General features: G+C 39.1%; 2 protein-coding genes across 5 annotated transcripts in view; one reads left to right on the forward strand and one right to left on the reverse strand.

The window, feature by feature from the left end:
* Positions 1–1,208: 1,208 nt before the first annotated feature.
* KRR1 (KRR1 small subunit processome component) lies at positions 1,209–14,508 on the forward strand. 4 transcript variants are annotated; one of them, XM_087449166.1, is made up of 11 exons: positions 2,307–2,810; positions 4,281–4,453; positions 4,931–4,998; positions 6,490–6,624; positions 6,814–6,939; positions 7,030–7,113; positions 8,253–8,309; positions 9,444–9,614; positions 11,656–11,733; positions 11,841–11,934; positions 14,166–14,508. In XM_087449166.1, the coding sequence occupies exons 3-11, from the start codon at positions 4,960–4,962 to the stop codon at positions 14,306–14,308; spliced, it is 927 nt and encodes a 308-aa protein (XP_087305292.1). In that variant the 5' UTR covers positions 2,307–2,810; positions 4,281–4,453; positions 4,931–4,959; the 3' UTR covers positions 14,309–14,508. The 4 variants fall into 4 exon arrangements, with proteins under 4 accessions (XP_087305291.1, XP_004417937.1, XP_087305290.1 ...); XM_004417880.3 differs by lacking the exons at positions 2,307–2,810; positions 4,931–4,998 and adding an exon at positions 1,214–1,521; XM_087449164.1 differs by lacking the exons at positions 2,307–2,810; positions 4,931–4,998 and adding an exon at positions 1,215–1,482.
* Positions 14,509–15,060: 552 nt separating this feature from the next.
* Positions 15,061–22,802, reverse strand: part of GLIPR1 (GLI pathogenesis related 1) — a 47,769-nt gene continuing 40,027 nt past the window's right edge. The window contains exons 9-11 of the mRNA XM_087448613.1: positions 19,022–19,107; positions 15,974–16,000; positions 15,061–15,875 (exon numbers count right to left, since the gene is read on the reverse strand). Of these exons, the coding sequence (XP_087304739.1) occupies positions 15,771–15,875; positions 15,974–16,000; positions 19,022–19,107 (218 nt within the window). The 3' untranslated portion in view covers positions 15,061–15,770. The remainder of the gene's footprint in view (positions 15,876–15,973; positions 16,001–19,021; positions 19,108–22,802) is intronic.

Consider the following 22,802-nt stretch of genomic DNA (forward strand, 5'->3'; position numbering starts at 1 on the left):
GAGCTGATGCTGTAATTCAAGTCCAAAAGCTGTGAGGCTGAAAACCCAGCCTTCCTTCTGACACATTTGCAACAATTAATCCTTTAGTATAGTAGCCTTTCTGGAGGTGCTAATGGTCAGACTGCCTGGACTCCAAGTCTAGCTCACCACTTATAAGCGACTGAGTTCCTTAAAATAAGGATAATACAACCCTGCTTCATAGAGTTTCTGGGAACATTAAAGGAATTGCTTCTCACTTTTTAACTTTCACCTGTTGTTATTTGTTCACTATACGGATTTGTCATTGCTTTTTGAGCAAACTGTAAGACTACAGGAATGGAATCACTGACTGTCGTTTTTAAGACACAGGATAAAAGCAAAGATCTTAACATAATCATGTGTCTTGGGATCTTCTGTTCCCAAGTTAACAGTCTGTTTTATACATGTACCTCATATACGAAAATCTAAATTTTTATAGAAGATACATAAGGGTGGATTTCAGATAAACGTTCCTCCTTTCACTAACACAAGGAATTCAACCTATCAAAGACTTTCCCTAGTTGTGCTGCAGGAAATTTTAGAAAAGTCAAGCAATAAGACCAATCATCAAAAGAAGTCCTATCTTTACCATGTGTAAGAACTTTTAGATTCCTAGAAGTGTAAACACTTGTAGCAGTGATGAATTTCACACCTTGAAGTCAGCCATATGCAGTGCTGAGGTAGACAGGAGTTTGTCATTTCGGAAAATCTTAGGCTAGGTGGAATACTTCAGGAGTGTCGCTTAATTACTACCTCTCCGGCGGAGACAGCTAAATATCAAGACCCAAGAAAACTACCATCAGAAACAAGGATTTGAAAACTTACCTTCCAAAAAATTATCAATTTTGGAGAGATTTGTTTTAACTTTATTTTGTTCTAAGGATTAGAAATGCAAATAAAGTGCCAGGCACAAACAAATGGTAGTTATTACCGTCACTTCTTGCTGTCGAGAACCATATATTCTCATATTTGTACCTCCTCCCAACTCCTAGGACTTACCTGATGATTATATAAGATATTTATCGAATGAACGAATAAGTGACATTAATGACGATAGCGTCAGGTGCCCTAACCCTGAAGTCCGACGTCCCGGGTTAGACACTGGGGCCACGAGAAAACTACAAATCCGACAGCCCTCAATGTTCCCACAGTGCGGAACTACAATTCCCAGCATGCAGTCAAACTCCGCAGTTGCAGAGCGGAAAAGAATCCCGGAAACGAACTCTTCGGCTCTCCACTGGCCACGCACGAGAAGCGCTGCACTGAGCAACTCCGCGGGCTCAGGCGTGCGCACGAACGGAGACTGCGCACATCTCCTCGTCTGAGTTCTGCGGAACTCATTTTGAGTAGAGGGATTTTTAAGCCCGGTAGGATTTAAGAACCGTGTCACTTCCGGTAACACCGGAAGCAATTTGAAGATGGCGTCCTCCTCACTGAAGGGGCCAGCCACGGCGGCTGGGAAAAGTGAGTCTCGAACCCAGAAGCCGAAGCCGGAGAACCGAGGTGGGGGTGTGTGGGAAGCGAAGCCTGGGGTTTGGATGTGGAGGCGCGATTGTGTCTTTGGCTGGCCGGGGTCGCGTACGCCGCCTGAGTCCGCTCTGGGAAGTGGAGGGCCACAGTTGCTGACGGTTGGGGGTGGTGGCCGGGTCTGGCCGGTGTAGTCCGGCCACGTGTTCCTGACTAATTGCTTGTGCTCGGGTGTTCTGTGAACCGGTGAGGACGGGGACCGCGGGGGCGGCGGCTGGCGTGGCCGAGCTGAGGGACGCGGGAGGAGCTCGGTGTGTCCGGGAGCGCCGGCCCCGAGGGCGTGGGACAGGCGCGAGGATGCGGGGCGGACACGGCCGCGTGGCCTGACCCGGCGTATCGGTTAGTGGAGGTGTGGAAGCGTTTCCGTTATTCCTATCCGTCAGACGACACGGCTCCTGCTCTTGAGGCTGCCCCACTTTTAAGTTGACGTGTCGCTGTGGCGTCTGGTTTTGTCTGTTTTCTTCCGAGTGAATGACAGGAAGAGAGGCTGGAGACAGGGCCCCGGGCCTGAGCAGCCCGTCCTACTGAAGGGTTAAAAGCCTGACCTCGCCCTCTGCAGGCGTTAGGGAGGTGCTGACGGGGCGGCGTCGTTCGTGGTGGAGCGTTCACGGCAGCGCAGTATACGCACCGCGCAGGCGTCAACCCGCGCGTGAGCAGGGCCCGCGCCGTCCAGCGGAAGAGAGCGTTCCCGCGCCCGCGAGCCCCGCAGCCTCTCCGTCGGGTTCTCCCCCTCCGGCACGTCAGTCACCCTCTGAATCGTCTTGATCGCTCTCTTCTCCTTCATCATCTTTACTACCTATGCGCAAGATGCTTTAATTTTGCCTGCTTTTGAATTTTATATAAATGAACGAGGACTGTAGGCATTTTTCTGTCTCTTGCTTTTTAAGCTTAACTTTGTTTTTGTTATTCAATCAGGGCAGTACTTACAGCTGTAGTTTATTCTTTTCACTACTGTATGATGTTCCTTTGTGTGAATAGATGGTAATTTATATTTTCATTTTGCGTTGGTGGACTTTCGGATTGTCCCCGTCGTTTGTTGCTGTAAACATCTTTGTACATATCTCCTGGTTTACGTGTTCAAGAGTTTCTCAAGTTTACGTACATGGGATTGGACTCCTTGAAGTATAGGGTCGGTGCCGGTAATACTCAGGCTTCCCCAGAGGCGTTGTGCCAGTTTACACTCCCGCGGGCAGTGGATGAGAGTTCCTGCTCTGCATCCACACTCACACTTGGTATTTTCTGAAGTTTGAATTTCTGTCATTTTGGTAAGCATGAGATGGTATCTCATTACAGTTTTAGTTCAAACTTTCCTTATTACTAATAAGGTTGCACATCTTTTCACACGTTTTGGGGCTTTTTGTTCCTCCTCTATTATGAAATTTCTTTGTATTTCTTTTGTCATTTTGTTGGTTTTTTAAAAATTCATAACCATCGAAGTGTTTAAATTGGGTGGGGACTTGGTTAGATATGCATTTTAAGTATCACAGTTGTAGAATTGGAGATTTTCTAGGATAGTGGGAAGTGAATGGTATATGAAGACTAGCTAATCCTCTGTGATTTGATCCAGAAGTAGCAAAGTGAAGAAGTATAAGAAACAGAGAGCAGGTTTACCTGACTGGAGTTGATAACATGGGCTATAAAGACCTGTTTCTCAGACTTTAGTGTGCATAAGACTTTTCTGATGAGATTGTTAAAACAGATTCTTGGGCCTCCTCCCAGAGATTCAGATCCCGTGAGTCTGGGTTGGAGCCCAAGAATTGCATTTCTAACAAACTCCCAATTTATGCTGATGCTGCAGGCCTGTGGATCATACCTTTGAGTGTGCTGAATTAAAGTATAGCTGTTGGATTTAAGAGGTTCCTAAAATCCAGGACCAGGAGTTTTAATAAATGATGTGGGAGATCATTTATAGCCCTTAGGAGGCATTTTGTTTTAATGAAAGGAGACCTAGACTGACTCACTTTTGTGTACCCTTAGGCAAGTCACTAATCTTTTTGGACTGAATGTCTTTTATAAAATGGGAAAAAATAATACTGGTTCTTCCTACCTTTCATAGTTGTCATGAAGGATATACAGAAATAAGGCACGTGAAAACTCTTTGGAAAACCTGAAACCCTATACCAATGATTATTAGTTTTTTTTTTTATTATTAATTTTGTGTGTGTGTGTGTGTGTGTGAGGAGATCAGCCCTGAGCTAACATCTGCCAATCCTCCTCTTTTGCTGAGGAACACTGGCCCTGGGCTAACATCTGTGCCCATCTTCCTCCACTTTATATGGGACTCCGCCACAGCATGGCTTGCCAAGCAGTGTGTCGGTGCACGCCTGGGATGCGAACCCCGGGCCGCCGCAGCAGTTCTCGAGCACTTAACCGCTTGCGCCACCAAACCTGCCCCTAAAATAGTCATATAAACAAAATGGTATTTGAATTTTCACCTCTAAGATAGTGTAGTGCAATAGAAGTTTAAGTACCCACTGTCTGTCAGGCATATGCTAATTAGGAGGGTCCCTGCCCTTAAGGAACTTTGTGTTATGAGAGGACTGAAATGTATACAGGTAATTTTAATACAGCGTGTTGATGATAGTGAGAAGCATGTTCTTTGTTGAATAGTCTATAAAAAGCATGGGAAGAGGAAGTGCAGGGAGAGTACTGGGAAGCTGGTAAATGTGTGCAAGTGTTCAAAAAGTGTCAAAAGAAGGTTAAAATCGGATGTATAAATTTTTTCCCCTCTCTAGATGAATCAGAACTCCTCACTGTTCCTGAGGGTTGGAAGGAACCAGCTTTTTCCAAAGAGGACAATCCCAGAGGACTCTTGGAGGAAAGCAGTTTTGCAACTTTGTTCCCAAAATATAGAGAGGCTTACTTGAAAGAGTGCTGGCCTTTGGTACAGAAAGCCTTGAATGAGCATGTATGCATATTTATATATTTCTTTGAGATTTTGCTCTTTCTTATACCTTTACTTTTAATAAATATATGTGTGCTGATGGATTTTTTTTTTTTTAAGTGCTAGCATAACTGGTTAATTTGGTTCCTTTGGTATTTTAAACAGCCTAGATAAGCTTTATTCCTATAATCCATTTGTTTTTGATTTTGCAGGTAATAGATTACTTTGAAAAATTCACATACCTTTAACATTTTAGGGATTTCATGGACTGTCTGAAACTCACCCATGAACTCCCAAGTTTCAGAATGCCTGCTGTATGCTCTGTTAGTGACAGTGTACCTGGACAGTTTGAGTTGAGGCATGTTCCTGACAAATTGCTTAATTTTCACGTTAAATGAAGGCTGTGGATGTGGCCAACTTTCCTCTATCTGTTGCTGCTGCCATGCCCCTAGAGCAGTGTATTTGTTTTTGTTTTTCCAACTATGGATTGAAACCCATTAGTGGATCAAGAAGTCAATTCAGTGGATATAATGAGCCTTAAAAAAATGAATGTGTCACATGTGGTAAGGGTAAGTGTCATGTTATGAAGCTTTTGGTTCATTTGTGTGTGTGTGCGTGTGTGTGTGTACTAGGTTGTGATATAAAATGCATTTCTCAACTCTGGGACTGCCCTGGAGCTGTTTTTGCCCATTGAGTATGAGGGTGGCTCAGCAAACTGCAGGCTGTTTTTACAGCTTTCTACATCTGGGTTTGGACTCTTGTTGTTAACTTGTAGAGACCCAACCTTATGTTGAATTGTTCATCACTCACTATGTTGAAATATTCTTCAGATTATGCTCACAAGTCAGAAAATAGCATTTTTATTTGCTTTGTTGATATCTAGTTCTTCCTATTGAGAGTTAATGCATAATTTTCCAATTATTACTTCTGTCTAAACCTATGATAATTTGTTTTTACTGTGTATTTAGCTAATACAAACCAAGCTAGAAAAAAGTTTGAAAGGGAGGGTCTGTTCTCACCCTTAGGAAGCTGATGGTAGATTAGAGCTGGGTCCAGGATAGGGAAGCTATATAGCTTTACTTTTTTGTTGTTGTTGTTTTTTGGTGAGGAAAATTGGCCCTGAGCTATCATCTGTTGCCAATCTTCCTCTTTTTTGGTGAGGAAGATGGGCCCTGAGCTAACGTCTGTGCCCGTCTTCCTCTATTTTGTATGTGGGACACCGCCACAGCATGGCTTGTTGAGCAGTGAGTAGGTTGGTGCCTGGGATCCGAACCTGTGAACCTTGGGCTGCTGAAACAGAGCACGTGAACTTAACCACTACACCGCCTGGCTGCCCCTTTACTTTTTTTTTTTTTTTTGCTATGAGGAAGTCTAACACCAGAATGAATTTTCCTCCAAGAAGTGATTTGATTTTGTCTAGATTTCCATAGAATTTTTTTGTGATGTTTGACATCTATTAACACTGAATTTGTTTCAGTGCTAAACAGTCAGTACCAACTTTTCCTGAAAGGATGTGTTCTTTCAGTCTGTAAATTCAAGTTTGCCTTTATTTCAGTAAAATGTCCCAGTGTTATAATTTAAAAATTTCTTTCTTGTTCCATTTATCATGTTCTCTTCAGAGACACCAATTATCCTTATTTTTGACTTTCTTTACTCTTGACTCCATTTTTATCATTCTCTCCTATCTTTTAATACTGTATTATGTATCTATACTGTATATAACTTTACATTTCTACTTTAGGTCTTAAGTATGGCTTCATTTGGATTGATTTATATTTTTTAAACTGGAGATAATCTTTAATCCAGTAAGTACAAAGTATTCTAAAGCCAACTAAGTATAAATGGCTTCAATTGCTTGACTTTCTTATATTCTTTGAAGTATGAAAGTAATCAAGTATTAATTATTTATATTAACTACCTAGCTTCTTCAAGGAGGGAGTTGATAGAATTTGAGAGACAGCTTAATTCACAATAATTAATAGTTTGATAGGATAGCCTCTAATTATCTACAGTTGAGTCCATTTTTAGACAGCTGCTTGTTTGCCCCTTCCTTTTTGCAGCACGTTAATGCAACCCTGGACCTGATTGAGGGCAGCATGACTGTTTGTACAACAAAGAAGACCTTTGATCCGTATATCATCATTAGGGCCAGAGACCTCATAAAACTATTAGCAAGGAGTGTTTCATTTGAACAGGTAAATTTAGAATTATAGAGACTTGGCTTTATTTGCATCAACATTAGAGACAACATATAACACTGCACCCCTCCCTTTCTCCCTCCATAGAGTTTTCATTTTTCTGCTTAGATATCATTAGCCTGGGCTCTGAAAAGAAATGTATTTATAAAGAATATTGATTTAGTATTTTCTTTATTTCCCCATAAGGCAGTACGGATTCTTCAGGATGATGTTGCATGTGACATCATTAAAATAGGTTCTTTAGTAAGAAATAAAGAAAGATTTGTTAAAAGAAGACAACGGCTCATTGGTCCCAAAGGATCTACACTGAAGGTACTTTTTATCAGTGGACTACTTGAATATCGTTCTCTATCATTAGTTTTTCAGTGTACTGAATTTCAACTTATTGTTCTTTTGACGTAGGCATTGGAACTCTTAACAAACTGTTACATTATGGTTCAGGGAAACACAGTTTCAGCCATTGGACCTTTTAGTGGCTTAAAAGAGGTGAGAAGTATTTACTATCTTAAGTTAATTTTCAGCAGAGAACAAATTAAATAATTTGGTTATAATATAATAGTCCATTGGATAAATATTGTTTTATAATTATTTTATTTTTTAAGAATGTGCTTTGTTTGATTTCCCATTAGTAAATACTGTAATTTGAGGAAATCATCATTCCTGGACCCTAACATATTAGGTGCCAACCTTTGGCAACTACAGAGGCATCCATTTTTGAATTAGAAAGGCTGCCCATCATCACTCCTTCCACTACACATTTTAAATGGGTATTTAAGATCTTAGTCTGCAGCACATACGAGACACATGATGTAGTTGCATGGCTCAAATGATTGGAGAGTTGAATAGAGATCATGTTATTTGCAGTAACGTATAGAGCCAGTAGAGGTCAGACTCTGAAAACTTCTTTTCCTTTAAGATATATTTTCTTTTGTTTGAATTTTAGCATAATGTTTATTCAATGTACTCATGAACATTTTCTTTAACTTGTTAAATTAAATGTTATGAGAAGATCTGTGGCGCAGATACTGTTTCTGTTAACTCCTTTTGATGCTATTGTCTGGATCTGGCTGTGAAGTCTTGCTTCCTTTCCAGGGCCTTTAATAGTAATTCTGTTGCACCTGTTTCTCATAAGTTATCTGCCCTTTTCTCATGGGGCAATAATAATTTAAATATATTGAATACTTTATAGTTTTGTAAAGTCTACATATATTATCTTATTTAATTCTTAGAACAGACTTTTGAGGTAGTTTCATTTTCACATTATAGATGAGAAAGCTGGAACAGGAAAATTAAGTGACTTTCCCATATGACGTGGTAGTCCCATTATTTGAGCCCACATTTTCTGACTCTAAATCCAGCCCTCTTCCCACTAAATCCGACAGTTCCAATGTGTTATATTAGTTCTATATATTACATTTTAGCAATAAAGTTGAGAACATCATTGTATTCAAGGGAGGTTGACGATTATGAAAGATCTAGAAGTCACTCAGAGCAATGGAAGGAACTATTATATTCAATGTGGTAACCATTGCCTGGTTCATACGACATGTTGCAATGTATCCCCTTCTACCTAGTTCATTAAAATCTTTATAAATGACTAATTTATTTTTCTTTGCAAATTTCAGGTTCGAAAAGTAGTCCTAGATACTATGAAGAATATTCATCCTATTTATAACATTAAAGTGAGTGTTAAATATATTACTCTAACAGTAGTTGTCAAACTTCTTTTAGCTACAGAAACCTTTCTTGAAATTAAATCTTTTATGAAAGCCTAATATACAAAACAAATAAAGAGGAGCTATTTTGGGTAAATTAGAGTTCAGCCAACTTAACTCTACCCCAGTCTTGTAGTTACATCCTTGAAAGCTTAGGTCTCTGTGGAGTACAGTTTGAAAACTATTGAAAGGGACAGTGTAATGTATTATATAGTTTTAATACAAAGAAAGGAAGCTTCATAGATTTGTTGTCGATGATATAAATCCAGTTTTCTTAGATTATGAGCCTGTGTACTATATTTAAAGATGTGATCTTTCAGAATTCACTCTTTAAATAAAGTCTGGAATATTTCAGATTGCATTAAAACCTTTTTTGGAATTTAACACTCATAGATTCTTTGAGAGAGATCTGTTATATCCCTGTGTGCACAAAGTGCCTGATGGTACTTGGAAATGTACCCATGGTATCATGAGCCATTTTATGATGGGTATTTGTTAAGCAGTCCACTTAAATTTGATGAAGTTAAGTTAAAAAGTCACTCTTAGATTGGGGCAAAAGAACCATTTTGAGTTACATTGGGACATTAAAAATGGGATGCAAATCTGATGCCTGGTTTGCATCCTCTGATGTTCTAATGTCTGTGAAATTCACATTGGCATGGGGGAAATGTGCAAATATTGTGTGATCAAGAGAAAATTTGCTTTTTTCTTTCCCTGATGCTACCAAAAGCTTCCTGCTTGCAGGGAACACTGCTAATGAAGAACTCTCTCTGCTGTTATTAAGTTGAATAGTAAAAGTTTTAATGAAATAATGTTGAAAAGCTGAATTGGTCTCATTTTCATCTCAATTTATTTTAACAATACTGCATTTCTTAATCTAAATTTCTAATAGTTTTCTGATGCTTGGTTAATTATACATGTTTGAGATTACATATTGTTTTCTTTATGGAATTGGTTTACTCCTACTGAAGAGACTAAGAACTATTCCTCATTTTAATTTTGTTATTTCTAGGAACAATATTTACAATGTCTTAGTTTGACAAATGTATGAATTTTGAAAATAAAAATTTTTACTTTGTTCCTATATTGCCATGACTAAAGACCTTAATGATTAAACGAGAGTTGGCAAAAGATTCTGAATTAAGATCACAAAGTTGGGAAAGATTTTTGCCACAGTTCAAGCACAAAAATGTGAATAAACGCAAGGAACCAAAGAAAAAAACTGTTAAGAAAGAGTATACACCATTCCCACCACCACAGCCAGAAAGTCAGGTCAGTATTAAATGTTGAATTTCTTTACATGAGGGGGGAAGTATTTTAATCTATTTTGTCAGAAACTTTATTGAGGTTATTTTAGGTGGAATTTGTGTGTGTGTGTAGAGATATAAGCAGCTGACAGTAAGTGTAAATAGGCTTATTTTGAGCTAAGTGTGTGTCGGGGGGTATTAGGGGCTTCACCTTGTGAGTGTCAACTACATCAAGGTGTAAACTACATCATTCGTGTCCCCATAGCCACTATATATGTTCCATGGATGAAAAAGTCAACAGTTTAGCCCACAGTGTTCTCTGCTCTGCTTTAGCATCCTTCCTGTGACCATGTGCTATATGACTGCTCCAGTTCTGAAGTTTTAAATTCTAGTATCTATCCTTTTTCTAACTTATGAATGCCTCTCATTTTGTCAACTCTCCTCTGGCTTCATTTCCTTTCCAAAATTTCCTTTTCTGTCTTGTCCCTCACTGTTTTTTGTCATGCTCCCTTTTCTTTCTGTCAGACCTGCCCAGCAAAACTCTCAAATGTGGATCAGTCCTAAAACTTGACTTCTTTCCCACAACGTGGCTAGCAAACATAGTTGGAGAAAGTCATATCTTTGGATTATATTTACTGTGAATTCATGTTTCCAACCTCAGATAGGGCCTCAGTACTGTCTGGCAGTTCTGTGTAGCCTCTTAATTCTTTAGGCACCCTCCCACTTCTGGCAGATGACAGTGCATTTTATTTCACTGACATATTGAAGACCATCAGGCAAGAACACCTTCAGCTTCCTCCTCTCTCACTTATAATTGTTTTTTTCCATCTGCATTAATCCTTTCTTTACCTCTTCTTTGAATTCTGTCTTCACCTGTCTCCTGAGGGATCTAGCTTCATTATTTCCTCCCTTGGCTGTATCTTAGTCTTCCCCTTTTTCCTAGTTCTTTGTGCTCAGCTCGTAAACCCATTCCTTTCTGTGTACTGTCTTGTCTTCTCCACAGCCTTGTATTTGGAGTTTTTCAGGGAACGTTGGATGAAAGGTCAAAGGGAAAAAAGGCATGATGATCATCATGGTGAAAACAACAGTGCAAGTCTTGGATCATGAGTACTGCTCTGGAAAAGGGAGGTAGTGAAGCCAGGAAATCTGATAGTTGAGGACAGCAGAGCGATCCAGTTACTAACCATGCTTCCATGACACCTGCTAGACTTCTCATGGCCCTGGCCTGGAGTTTGTTAGTAATTGTCTGATCTCTCCCCTACCACTGTAAGCTTCTCGAAATGGTGATGTCTCAATTGACTTATTTTGCTGCTTATTTGCTCTGTGACTATGGGAAATTTATTTAACCCATCCGTGTCTCAGTTTCCCTATACATAAAATGGGGGTAATGATAATACCTATCTCAAAGAATTGTTAATGAGGATTAAATTGATTAGTAATTGTAAAGAGCTTAGTAACTGTAAAGCGTTTAGAACACTGCCTTAGATATATTAATGCTATGAAAGTGTAGGATAGATTAGTTATGTATGTTGACTCTATATTGAATGAATGAGTTGTAGCTTTCTCTCATTATTATTTAATTAGTTACCAAATCCTGGCAATTCTTGCTTTTCATTTTGCATGCTGCCACCTTTATCCCAAGCTTTCATCTCCTCCATGCTTCTATACCTTAGGAAACGCTGCTTTGGTCTCTTCACTCTTCTCAGAAACCTTCAGTCGTTTATAAATCATATCTCACCTCCTTCGCCTGGCATACAAGTTTTTTAAGCTTCCCCAAAACTATCTTTCCAGTTTCCTCTCACGCTTCTCTGAGTCACTGACCTTCCACCCCACCTAAAGCAGTCTGTTGTGTATTCCGTGAACACATCACCTGCTTTGCTACCTTTTTGCTTTTCTGCATGTATTCCCTCAGCTTAGAGTACATTTTCTTTTTTTATGTCACTGCCCTTACAAATTAATCATGGATTTTTGATCCCACTGTCTTTACCTCAAGGACATTGTGACTTTCTTAGGAAATGACTTCTAATCTGTATTTCTGATGTAACTGTAAATACCACTTTCAACAGATTGATAAAGAATTGGCTAGTGGTGAATACTTTCTGAAGGCAAGTCAAAAGAAGCGACAGAAAATGGAAGCAGTGAAGGTAAGACTGTCTGGCTAACAACATTAATAGCAAAGGTCAGAGAAACTGAATTCTTACTTAACTATGAATTGTGTCTTAGTAATAACGTGTTTGTATTAACACTGTAGGCTAAACAAGCAGAAGCGCTCACTAAGAGACAAGAGGAAAGAAACAAAGCTTTTATTCCACCTAAAGAAAAACCAGTTGTGAAACTGAAGGAAGGTAATGCTTGTTTTCCAACTCTTGGTATGATGCAAAAGTCTGTTATCTGAAGAGTAAACCCATAGGGAATTTGACTGAATCTATTTGAGCGTTTAGTAAAGAAATAACCTTATTCTTCCATCAGTTCTCTTAGCATTTCATTAATCACTAAGCCTAAGATGAGAAACTGAGGTCATTTATAATTTAGGAGCTGCTATTTCCTACTTAAGTGTATCCCAGATTGACAGTCCTCTCCTGACCTCTGGTTGTGTGGTAGTGAAAGATAGAAACCAGAGCAGTGAATCCTCTATGAAGATAAAAGTAAAGCAGTGAGATCCCTGAGTTCTGCTATCTTGCCTCTCAGAAAGAGCTTATCAGAAGTGGTGCTTTTCTTCTCTTTGCGTACATGATCTATGGCTTAAAGTTTGATTCCTATATTGTCCACATGGATTTCTTATCCCCTTGTGCTGAAGGACACCAACAAAATAACAGGAAGGTCTTTTTTAGGGGCTTTTAAAAAGATACTCAGAGAAAGCACTCTCGTGCCTTCTCTTCTCCATTCCTAGCCTCATTCTGATCTGTCCTCTCCTCTGTTGCATTTTCTTTCCCACTAGTAGCACTTGTACTCTTCCTAAGGTAACTCACCAAAGTGGCCGGTGGCACAGTGAGGGGAGGGGGTCACCAGCAGCATTGCATATGACCTATGGCTCAAAGCCAGATAGAACATTGCTAGTTTGGTATCTTATGTTATATCAGTGTTAACAGCTTTAAAAATACTGTATTCTACTATGTAGATCATTGGTTATGTAAAAGTTAAAAATGTCATAAGCATTATAATTTCCAGTTTGTACAATTTGTCATTTATGTGCTTTGAAGGTAGTTCAGTAGCTGGTTAAATCTCAGTTTATCACAAATAGCAAAATTTCCTTCTTTTTTATGGCTGAATATATGACAGCATGATGCAACAACATGGGCTAAGTGAAGTAAGTTAGAGAAAGACAAATACTGTATGATCTCACTTATATGTGGAATCTCAAAAAAAAAAAGTGAGCTCATGAATACAGAGAACAGATTGGTGGTTGCCAGAAGAGGGGTGTGGGGGTGGGAGAAACATATGAAGGGGGTGAAAAGGTACAAAGTTCCAGTTATCAAATAAATGAGTTCTGGGGATATTATGTACTACAAGGTGACTATAGTTAATAATACTGTACTGTATGTTTGAAAATTGCTAAGAGAGTAGATCTTAAAAGTTCTCATCATGAGAAAAAAAGATTTTGTGACTATGTGTGGTGATGGATGTTAACTAAACTTATCGTGGTGATCATTTCATAATATATACAAATATTAAATCATTATGTTGTATACCTGAAACTAATGTAATGTTATATGTCAGTTATACCTCAATAAAACAAAAAATAATCTCAGTTTATAATGATTAAAAATGTAGCTGTTCCACTATAGCGGAGGCTTTAGATCTCTGCTCCTCAAATTGCTGGGCAGATTGTATAAGGATGTTTTATCTTGTGATTCTTTTATGCTCTGAGTACTGTTCTTTAAATGGTAAGAAAAAGTTACATTTTTTCTATGCTTCCTTTCTCTATTTTGTTCACGCTTTTGGCCTTGATTAGATGGTTGCATTCTGCTAAGAGGACCTCCAAATACTCTCAGATGTTAAATAAAATACTACTGGTCATTCATTGAACTAATATTTGGAAAACTGTATTTTTAAATTTTTATGTGGTTGTAAGTGAAGTAGATTTTGACCTGTAGCTTTATGATTAGTTAAAATTTTTGAAGCTAGAAGGACTACATGTAATATTCCTCATGAAGTGTAATTTTAAATTATTTTAATATGCAAGATAGAAAATTGGCATACTAATGAGTACTCTAAAGTTCCAAAATACAGAAAAGAATATAAGTAAAAATATTTCATGCTGCGATTTCAAGTACGATTTAAGGAAAAAATATAGTTTTAATATAAATTGAATCCAGTAATTGGTTCAAATAGCTAAACTATAATGCCATTTTCATGTATACTTTCACTAATGTGTTTTTAAAGTACTTTATTTTATGATTTATTTTCTCTTAGTTTGAAGAAACTTCGAACTTTCCTTTAGGCAGGTGTTTTATATTTATAACATGACCTTTCAATTTTAACAGTGCTCTGAAATTATTGTCCTAAATATATATTCTTTATGTTTTATTTGTTAAAATATAAAGAATTACATATATTATGTTCTTAATCTGTGTAGCATCTACTGAAACTAAAGTTGATGTGGCTGCCATCAAGGAAAAAGTCAAGAAAGCAAAGAATAAGAAGCTGGGCGCTCTTACAGCTGAAGAAGTTAAGCTTAAAATGGAAGCAGATGAAAAGAAAAAGAAGAAAAAAAAGTAACATACAGAAAAAAATTGAGCTAAAATTTACTAAACTTTCTCCTTTTGTAAAGGATTTTGAGATACTAGGGCATTAGTTGCCTTATCTGTGAGGAGTAGACTCTGATCACTTTTTGTCTGAGCTTTGCTTTTTATAACAGTGTTTATATAAACAGCTGTTCTTTATAAATATAAATTATTCTCCATGTGTTTTTTGAAAAATTTTGTACTATAAAGTGGTATGTATGCCTTTGTATACATTGCACCTAATCTGTTCCAGGCAGGTTTTGCCTAAGCATGATTTTAGGAGTAATCCTTTAGGTTGTTTATATTATATAAAGATTTTTGGAATGTGGCTATTATAATTATCCATCAGATCCAGTGTGTGATGCCATTGGTTAATCTTTAAATCATATCCCAGCATTTGGTTTTGAGGAAAATAAATGCAGATTTTTCAGTACTCTCTCTAATGATAACAAACATTTAGGCTTATTACAGCCCCCTCCCCTTTTTTTGTGAGGAAGATTGGCTCTGAACTAACATCTGTGCCCATCTTCCTACACTTGATATGTGGCACGCCGCCATACGTGACCTGATGAGCAGTGCCTGTGTCCTCGCCAGGGATCCGAACCCGAGAACCCCGGGCTGCCAAAGTGGAGCTCGTGAACCCAACCACTATGCCATCGGGCTGGCCCCTAGGCTTATTCCCTTTTATAATCTCATTTTACATTTCATTCCAAGACGAAACAACCCATAAGCAAAGAAAGCAAGGCCTCTTAGATCAAATCCTTCATTCCTGTTGTATTCTGAGTCTGGGAAAGTGGTAAACCAGAAGCACATCAAATTGCAGGAGAGCAGGGAAGACCAGGTATTCAGACTTGAAGCAGCATGAACAAGCGAGGTAGAAACGTTTTTACTCCTGAGGGCCGGGGGGTTATCTGGAATCACCTACATCTAGCTTGCTCATCTTACATACTGAGAAGCTGAGGCGGACAGGCTGGCTACTTATCAGCTGTGGCAGCCTGAAAACTGCTCATTCATAGAAAAGTGGAAAGTAAAGATGAGTTTATCCTATAGAGTTGGGAAGTTGAACAGTTGCTTCTTCTAAGAGTTTATTGCAACAACATTTTTTTCATGAAATGTTTTAAAATTAGAAATAAACCCAATTGTGTGTGTTTTGTTTTTTGTTTTGTTTTTTGGTGAGGAAGATTGGCCCTGAACTAACATCCGTGTCAGTCTTCCTCTATTTTTGTATGTGGGACACTGCCACAGCATGGCTTGCTGAGTGGTGTAGGTCTGCACCCAGGATCCGAACTCACGAACCCCAGGCCACCAAAGTGGAGCACACTGAACTTAACCGCTATGCCACAGGGCTGGCCCCGCCCAACTGTTATTTTTTAAGTGAGAGGTTTTTTTTTTTTTCTGGATTGTATTAGTCCAACAGAACTAAATGTGAGGATATTTGTGCTTGACCCAAATGGTAATTATAACACCCAATAATAGGATTGGCGGACTAACAATGAGAAAGAGAGAGATGGATCTGTTACGTGAAGATATCGGCCAGTCTGGATACACAGTAGAGTAGTAACCTGTGAAATAAACATAAAATATCGTCTTAAATGTCTCCCAGAATGCAGTAACAATTCACATAGATCTTAATGAAACAATTTAAGATTTATATACATACGTGTGACGTTGTCTCGCTGTGGGTTAGCTATAAAATCAGAGAGAAGAAAGAAAAAAGTAAGTACTGGTAAGTATAATAAAGCCAAGTCTTTAATTATAACCATTAACTGTGGCTTTGGCTTTATTGCAGTGATTTTCAAAGGTTAATTATTCAAGATTTTTTTTGTATTAACTGTATTAACTTGATATTTTTAAGTCAACTTTCTATATAAGCTTTATATATAAACTCTATATACCACCAGTATAAATGGAAAATCATAGTTTTATATTCCATAACTAGCAGATAATTAAAATTAAAACATTAGAATTTAAAAATAATTAAATATTAGTAATAATAGGAGCAATTTAAATATTTTTGTGGAAGTACATTCCTCCCTGAGAATGATACTATTTATGATCAGTCAGTAATAAAGAGCTGCCTCTCTTATCTGTTCCATTAATTTAATTATCGTCATTAAATTATCATTAGGGCATTTGGCTCTCCTAAAGTCATAGTTACTCCTTTCCTTTCACTGGCCTTTATTCAGATTTTGACATGCAGAGCACTGGGAAGAAAATTCCACATCTGCCTTAGCCTTCTCCATACTTTTTTTTTATGAAAGAGGCAGACACCTTTTCCACACCAGTTCTCCACCAGCTGCTATTGGATTCCTGTGGTGGAATCATTGAGGAGCTGACCCTCTGGGGCCTTGTGAGTATCCTCGATCCTCACACCTGTGACTGGGCTTTGTCAATGGGGAACTAGCCTGAAGCTGCTGCTGCTTTAACTTTTCTTGGCAGTTAACATCCATGAAATCAAGGATTTCTAGTTAACGTTTTTTTCTTACATGTATATTTTTAAAATGTTAAGTATTCAGCTATTGAATATTGAGACAAACGTACATCCATGTATTAGCTAAAACCATCTCGTGTGCCATTGGTGTGCCCAGCACGTGTGCCGTTGGTGTGGCATTGGTATGCTCATACCAGTTTTGCTGGTGTGCCCAGCAAAACTGCCCTGATTTGGCCTCTGGGGAATTATTGAACTACCAGAAGTATCTGGAAGATCACTCCAATGTTTGCCATAATTTGTCAGAGATGGCCTTTGTTAAATAAAAGCTTTATTCTCTAACCCTTACCCCATGCAAGTCAGCCTACGTTTCCCTTTATCTGTCTTAAGAGCCCAGGGGCTTTTCATTGTGGGACTACAGCTTTAATTTTCTGAATTTTATCCCACAAGATTAGAGACCATCTCAAGCTAGATCTCCAAGATGGAAAGCTGAAACTCCAGCAGTTTTCTCCCTGTTGTTATCATCGTGGTAGCAGTGTTGTTACTAATTATCTGGGTTTTTAAAGGGAAGGAATGATTTTTTTAGGAAACATGCACTCAAATTAGTGCTTATTTGCCAGCTAGACTAGGCGCTTTGGATACAAAGGAGAATTGGATAGGCATAATTCCTACCTGTTTGGAATTTAGAATCCAGTGGGAAAGACAGACAACTAACCAGTGGCAACAATTAAATTACTCTTTACATAATTTAAAATAATTGTCTCAGTGTTCATCACTATTTTAAAGAAGCATCGTGAAGATTGTTCATGGGCAGAAAAACATACCACCTAAAAGTTTGGGCATAAAGAAAACACCAAAACATCAAGAGTAAACTCAAGATTTGGGCTTACAGGGAGGATGAATTTGGGGTTAATAGATAATATTTATTGAATGCCATTGTATGCCAGGCCCTTGTTCTAAATATGAATTTTTCTTTCATTGATTTGTTTCACCAAATGTGTGAAAAAGTATTGTCATCTACATTTTATTGTTGAGGAAATAGGTCCAGATACTTACCCAAGGTCACAGTGCATGGAACTGGAAATTGAACTAAGCATATTGTTTCTAAAACCTATGGTTTTACTCCTGTGTTACTGTATACTGCCTAACTTGGAAAAAAATAATACTATGCTTTGTAGTGTTGTAGCAGCATGAAAAATTCAGTTGATATGTTGAAACTCTGAGAAGAGATTCCTTGCCTTATGGCTGCATGTTACCAAGTTCTCTTAACACAGCTGATAGGAGTGAATAAAGAATGGTTGAACTCAGAGAGAAATGACTGGCTCAGAAAGCAGGTCAAAAAAGTGTTGCTGTATCTGGAGTAAAGATGAGAATTCAGTGTTTACAAATCAGGAGGAAGGGAACAAACACTTTAAAAGAATTTTATAATTTTAGCCCTGACAGGGACCTTAGAAAACATGTAGGCAATGGAACACGTTTGCTAAACAAAAATTATGCAGTTAAACTTCATCCACCCTATCCCCCCTCTACTCTAAGCACCCAGCTCAGCCCTGGAGCTCTCAGGAGTTCAGCTGGTTACAGATGTGAACACAAAAGTACTTAGAGGACTTGTACAACTGTAACAGCTTAATTGAGTCTTCCCTTCTTCACCCCATAAGAGAAAATGAATTAAAATACATACTGGGATGAAATGGGGATGTGTCTGGGACAGGAACCATAAACGCTTGGCCAATTATGTATTAATACTGCAAAATTACAAAGCAGAATTTTAAGAGGACGTTCACTAAAGCATCCTTGAAAGTTATCTTCATTGGCCTTTTACACTGTTCCTCATTAAATGCTGTCTTGCTAATAAAAAATGCCACATTGCAGCTTTATTTCATTCATTTAGTTCTATAGATGAAAATGCAAGCCTTGAGTGCCTTGGACAGGTAGTATCACAAAATTCAGACTTCTGCTCTTTTGGATATCTTTGTTATACCAATTTTTGATCTTGTTGAAATTAGCACATCTTGGGTCTACAGTTTCCACCGTCATAGTCATTTTTTGTTGTACTGATTAGAGCTACATAAAAAGGATATTATTTGCTTCTTTAACTTTATCTTAAACATATATTCATTCCTCGGTAGGTAAGTAAGCCATTGGTTTAATTGCTACCTGATGCCAATTTCCCTGAAAATAGCTATTAGGATAAAACAAATGTTTGCATTCTTAACTCTGCAGAAAGTTATAATAGTTGCAAACACATCATATTATCGGCCAATTGTTCCTTTTACTCACCGCAGAGATTGTCCAGACAGATGTCATTCCTGGGGCAGGCGGTGCAAGTGGATCCTTTCTTATATGGCCAGGTTGGGTAATTTCCTCTATAAAGTAGAAGAAAGCTGTCCATTAGGAGATTTTTTTCAGTTGCAATTTACTATGAATCCTTGACTAAACCCGTGGGATGGAAGGCCACAGATTCAGAGGGTTGGTAGAAGTGGAGAGAGAGAAGCAGAAATGGAAGCCTGTTAGTATTTGCAGAGTTCATTCTGTGTGTCTGTGTCTATGTCTATGAAAACTATGTCTTAATGTACGTCTTCTCACGTAAGTCTTTTTTTTTTTTTTTAAAGATTTTATTTATTTTTATTTTTCCCCCCCAAAGCCCCAGTAGATAGTTGTATGTCATAGCTGCACATCCTTCTAGTTGCTGTATGTGGGATGCGGCCTCAGCATGGCCGGAGAAGCGGTGCGTCGGTGCGCGCCCGGGATCCGAACCCGGGCCGCCAGTAGCGGAGAGCACGCACTTAACTGCTAAGCCACGGGGCTGGCCCTTCTCACTTAACTCTTAAGACAACTCTGAGAGGAAGTTATTTTTATTTCTGTTTTGCAGATAAGGAAACTAAAGCTCTAAGACATTAAGTAACTTGTCAAAAATCACAGTGTACACATGTCAGAGTCAGAACGAAACCTAGACTTGTCTGGCTCCAGGGCAGCACCCCTCTACTTACTGTCTGGCCTATGTGATTACTGTCATCCAAAAAGTCCATCTTAGAAAAGGTGTCGTGACCCACATTTGCTCTCCTCAGTCTAGCAAACTTCCAAGGTTTTATTGGATAGGAGCCATTTGGCTGGGGGAAGTCCCTTTCAAAAGAAAAGAGATGGAATTTCTAAAGTGCAATTTGTTTTCACATAAAAGATGTGATATGAATAATAGATAATTACTGAGATCTCCTCATGTGCTAGGCACTGTTTTAAGCATCCTTGAATGAATTAATCTTCCCAATAACCCTATGAGGAAGATGATATTATTTATTTTTCCCCATTATACAGCTAGAGGCTGAGGCACAGAGTGTAAGCAGTTGACCAAGATCACAGACTAGAAAGTGAAATAATTCCAAACATTTTCTATCCCCATGAATATCTCCAGAATAATAATGATGAGAGGCTGTATATTTATTTCAATGACCTGCCATTGCACTGATCTTGTTTAGAACTTTGCTTTTGGAAAGTTCTTAACTTTTTTGTGTCATGGTACCCTTTGGCAGCCTGGTGGAGCTTATGGACTCTTTCAAAATAGTTTTTAAAATTTATAAATTAAGGTCCTTGGATTATAAAGGAAACTGATTAAATTGAAATAGTTACCAAAATGTTAAAAAAAAATTGTGATACAGTAATATGTGCTTCTCTATTAAGTATTAAATAAGATCTGGCAGGGAGTCTAATTACAGTAATTTCAAAGTAGTGATGAATAAAAACTGTATTTTGAGATGCCTGCAGCAACTGGAATGTGAGATGAAAATACCTGTGCTATTTCCAGAGTCACAGGGAGTGCTGACAGGACTGGAGCATCATCTTCATGCATAATGAAATGTTCTTTTCAGTATGAGGTAGTAAAATAAGATGTGACTTGTTTCTAGTCCAAGTTCATGGACTCCCCTCCCTGATACTATAACATTTACCTCCAAAATTAAGAACTCCTTCTTTAGAGACATTATATTAACACCTCATTTCCAACCCAAAATATATGTTCTAATCTTATTTAGGTTGTTTCAGAAATTAAATTTACCCTTGTGCTTATTCGACACCATGGAAGATAGTCAAAGGAAGATAGTTGAGATTCTGACAACAATTATAAAAGATGTCCAAAATGGACATTAATCATTGGAATATCTTTCATTGTTAAAAAGCACAATACTCATTGAATGGTTAAGTTCTAGAATTTTTTTTTTTTAAAAGAACAGACTTTTTTTTTTTTTTGAGGAAGATTGGCCCTGAGCTAACATCTGTTGCCAATCTTCCTCTTTTTCTTTTTCTCCCCAAAGCCCAGTACACAGTTGTATATCCGAGTTGTAGGTCCTTCTAGTTCTTCTATATGGGACGCTGCCTCAGCATGGCTTGATGAGTGGTGAGTAGGTCCACACTCGGGATCCAAACCAGCTAACTCCAGGCCACCGAAGCCAAGGGCATGAACTTAACCACTACGCCACTGGGCCGGCCCCTAGAATATTTTTAATAAGATCATTTATGCTACTTCATTCTTTGTTTAATTGTGCATTCCAAACTATAAAGAAGAGGGGAAAACTGCTACTTAAAAAACAAGCTAAAACAAAGCAGTTATGAATTTAGGGAAATGGCAGAATTCATCTTGGGAGGAACATGTTTACTGTAAAGGCCTGGGTTTGTCTGCATGGGAGTGATCAAGACAAAGGGGCCTGAAGTGTTCGGCCCCATAAAACAGCAGGAAGTTTTAGTGTCTCCCCTCCTAGCCTGGGAGATAAAGGGCTGGGGCCCTGGGACCACGGGGAAGAGAAAAGACAGATCTTTAAAGAAAAAGATAGATATGAGTAAGGGTCCCCAAGGCCATGGCTGCCAAAGTACACTGGGTCCTGTCCTATCTGCTTGTCAAGCTTGTTATCTCCTCTTCTGTGCTGTAGTCCTCTCCCACTAACCCCCTCTGGTGAAGGTCCGCTACACACCGTAGCCTTGCTCACGGGGCACAGGGGAATGAAGAAGGGAGACTGTCTGTGCTTCGGATAATGCAGATCAGACAGCCCTGAAGCAGCTGGCAGGAGAGGGCTCAAAACTGTCCTGGGCAGGGGCCGGCCCAGTGGCACAAGCAGTTAAGTGCTCGCGCTCTGCTGCGGCGGCCCGGTGTTCACCGGCTTGGATCCCGGGCGCGCACCGACGCACCGCTTGTCAGGCCATGCTGTGGCGGCGTCCCATATAAAGTGGAGGAAGATGGGCACAGATGTTAGCCCAGGGCCAGTCTTCCTCAGCAAAAAGGAGGAGTATTGGCAGATGTTAGCACAGGGCTGATCTCACAAAAAAAAAAAAAAAACTGTCCTGAGCAGTGAAAACGAGTTGAGTGCATGACTGCAGAGTTTGAGTGACCGGTGGCTGGAGAATTAAGCACCCCCAGACCCCATTCTGAGGAAATCTCGGAAATTTGGGGGAGGATACCAGACTTCTTGGAATTACATGGAAGGGGGGCCTATGATTTTTTGTACAGAGAAGAAAAAACAAGCTCAGAAGGCAGAAGGCGGGGAGGACATTCCTAACTGGCCTCTGCCTCCCCTTCACGCCTGCAGTCCACTCGGCACACTTGATGCAGAATGACCTCCAGGTTTACAGCAGGTCGTGTCACTCCCTTGCTTGCAGTACGTGGATGGCTTCCTCATGTGATGTGATAGTTCAGTTAGCCACGGCCCACAAGGCCCTGCCAGATCCTTCCCCCCAATTTCATCCGTTCAGTGGTCCGAACACCTGGTCTTCTGTCCGTTCTTGAATCCTCTCCACAGCTTTGCCGCTATTTTCCCCACCACATCTGTTCCCAAAGGTCCTCCCTCACGTGTCTGCCTCCTTCTCACTCTTCATGCCTAGGCCTAAATACATCACAGAAAGCCCCTCCCTGATCATTTCCTCTCAGATAAGGGAGGGCCCTGCCTATCGATGGTGTCCGTTACAGTATATTTATATTTCCTTCATCACGCCTATCATAATGCAGTTATTATATTTGTATTTTTATTGTCTGTCTGCTCCATAAATATAAGTTCCATAAGGGCAGGACCTGTGTCTGGCT

This window comes from Ceratotherium simum, chromosome 25, assembly GCF_057802395.1.
Source record: "Ceratotherium simum simum isolate JZ-2026a chromosome 25, ASM5780239v1, whole genome shotgun sequence".
In the NCBI taxonomy this organism is placed as follows: domain Eukaryota; kingdom Metazoa; phylum Chordata; class Mammalia; order Perissodactyla; family Rhinocerotidae; genus Ceratotherium; species Ceratotherium simum.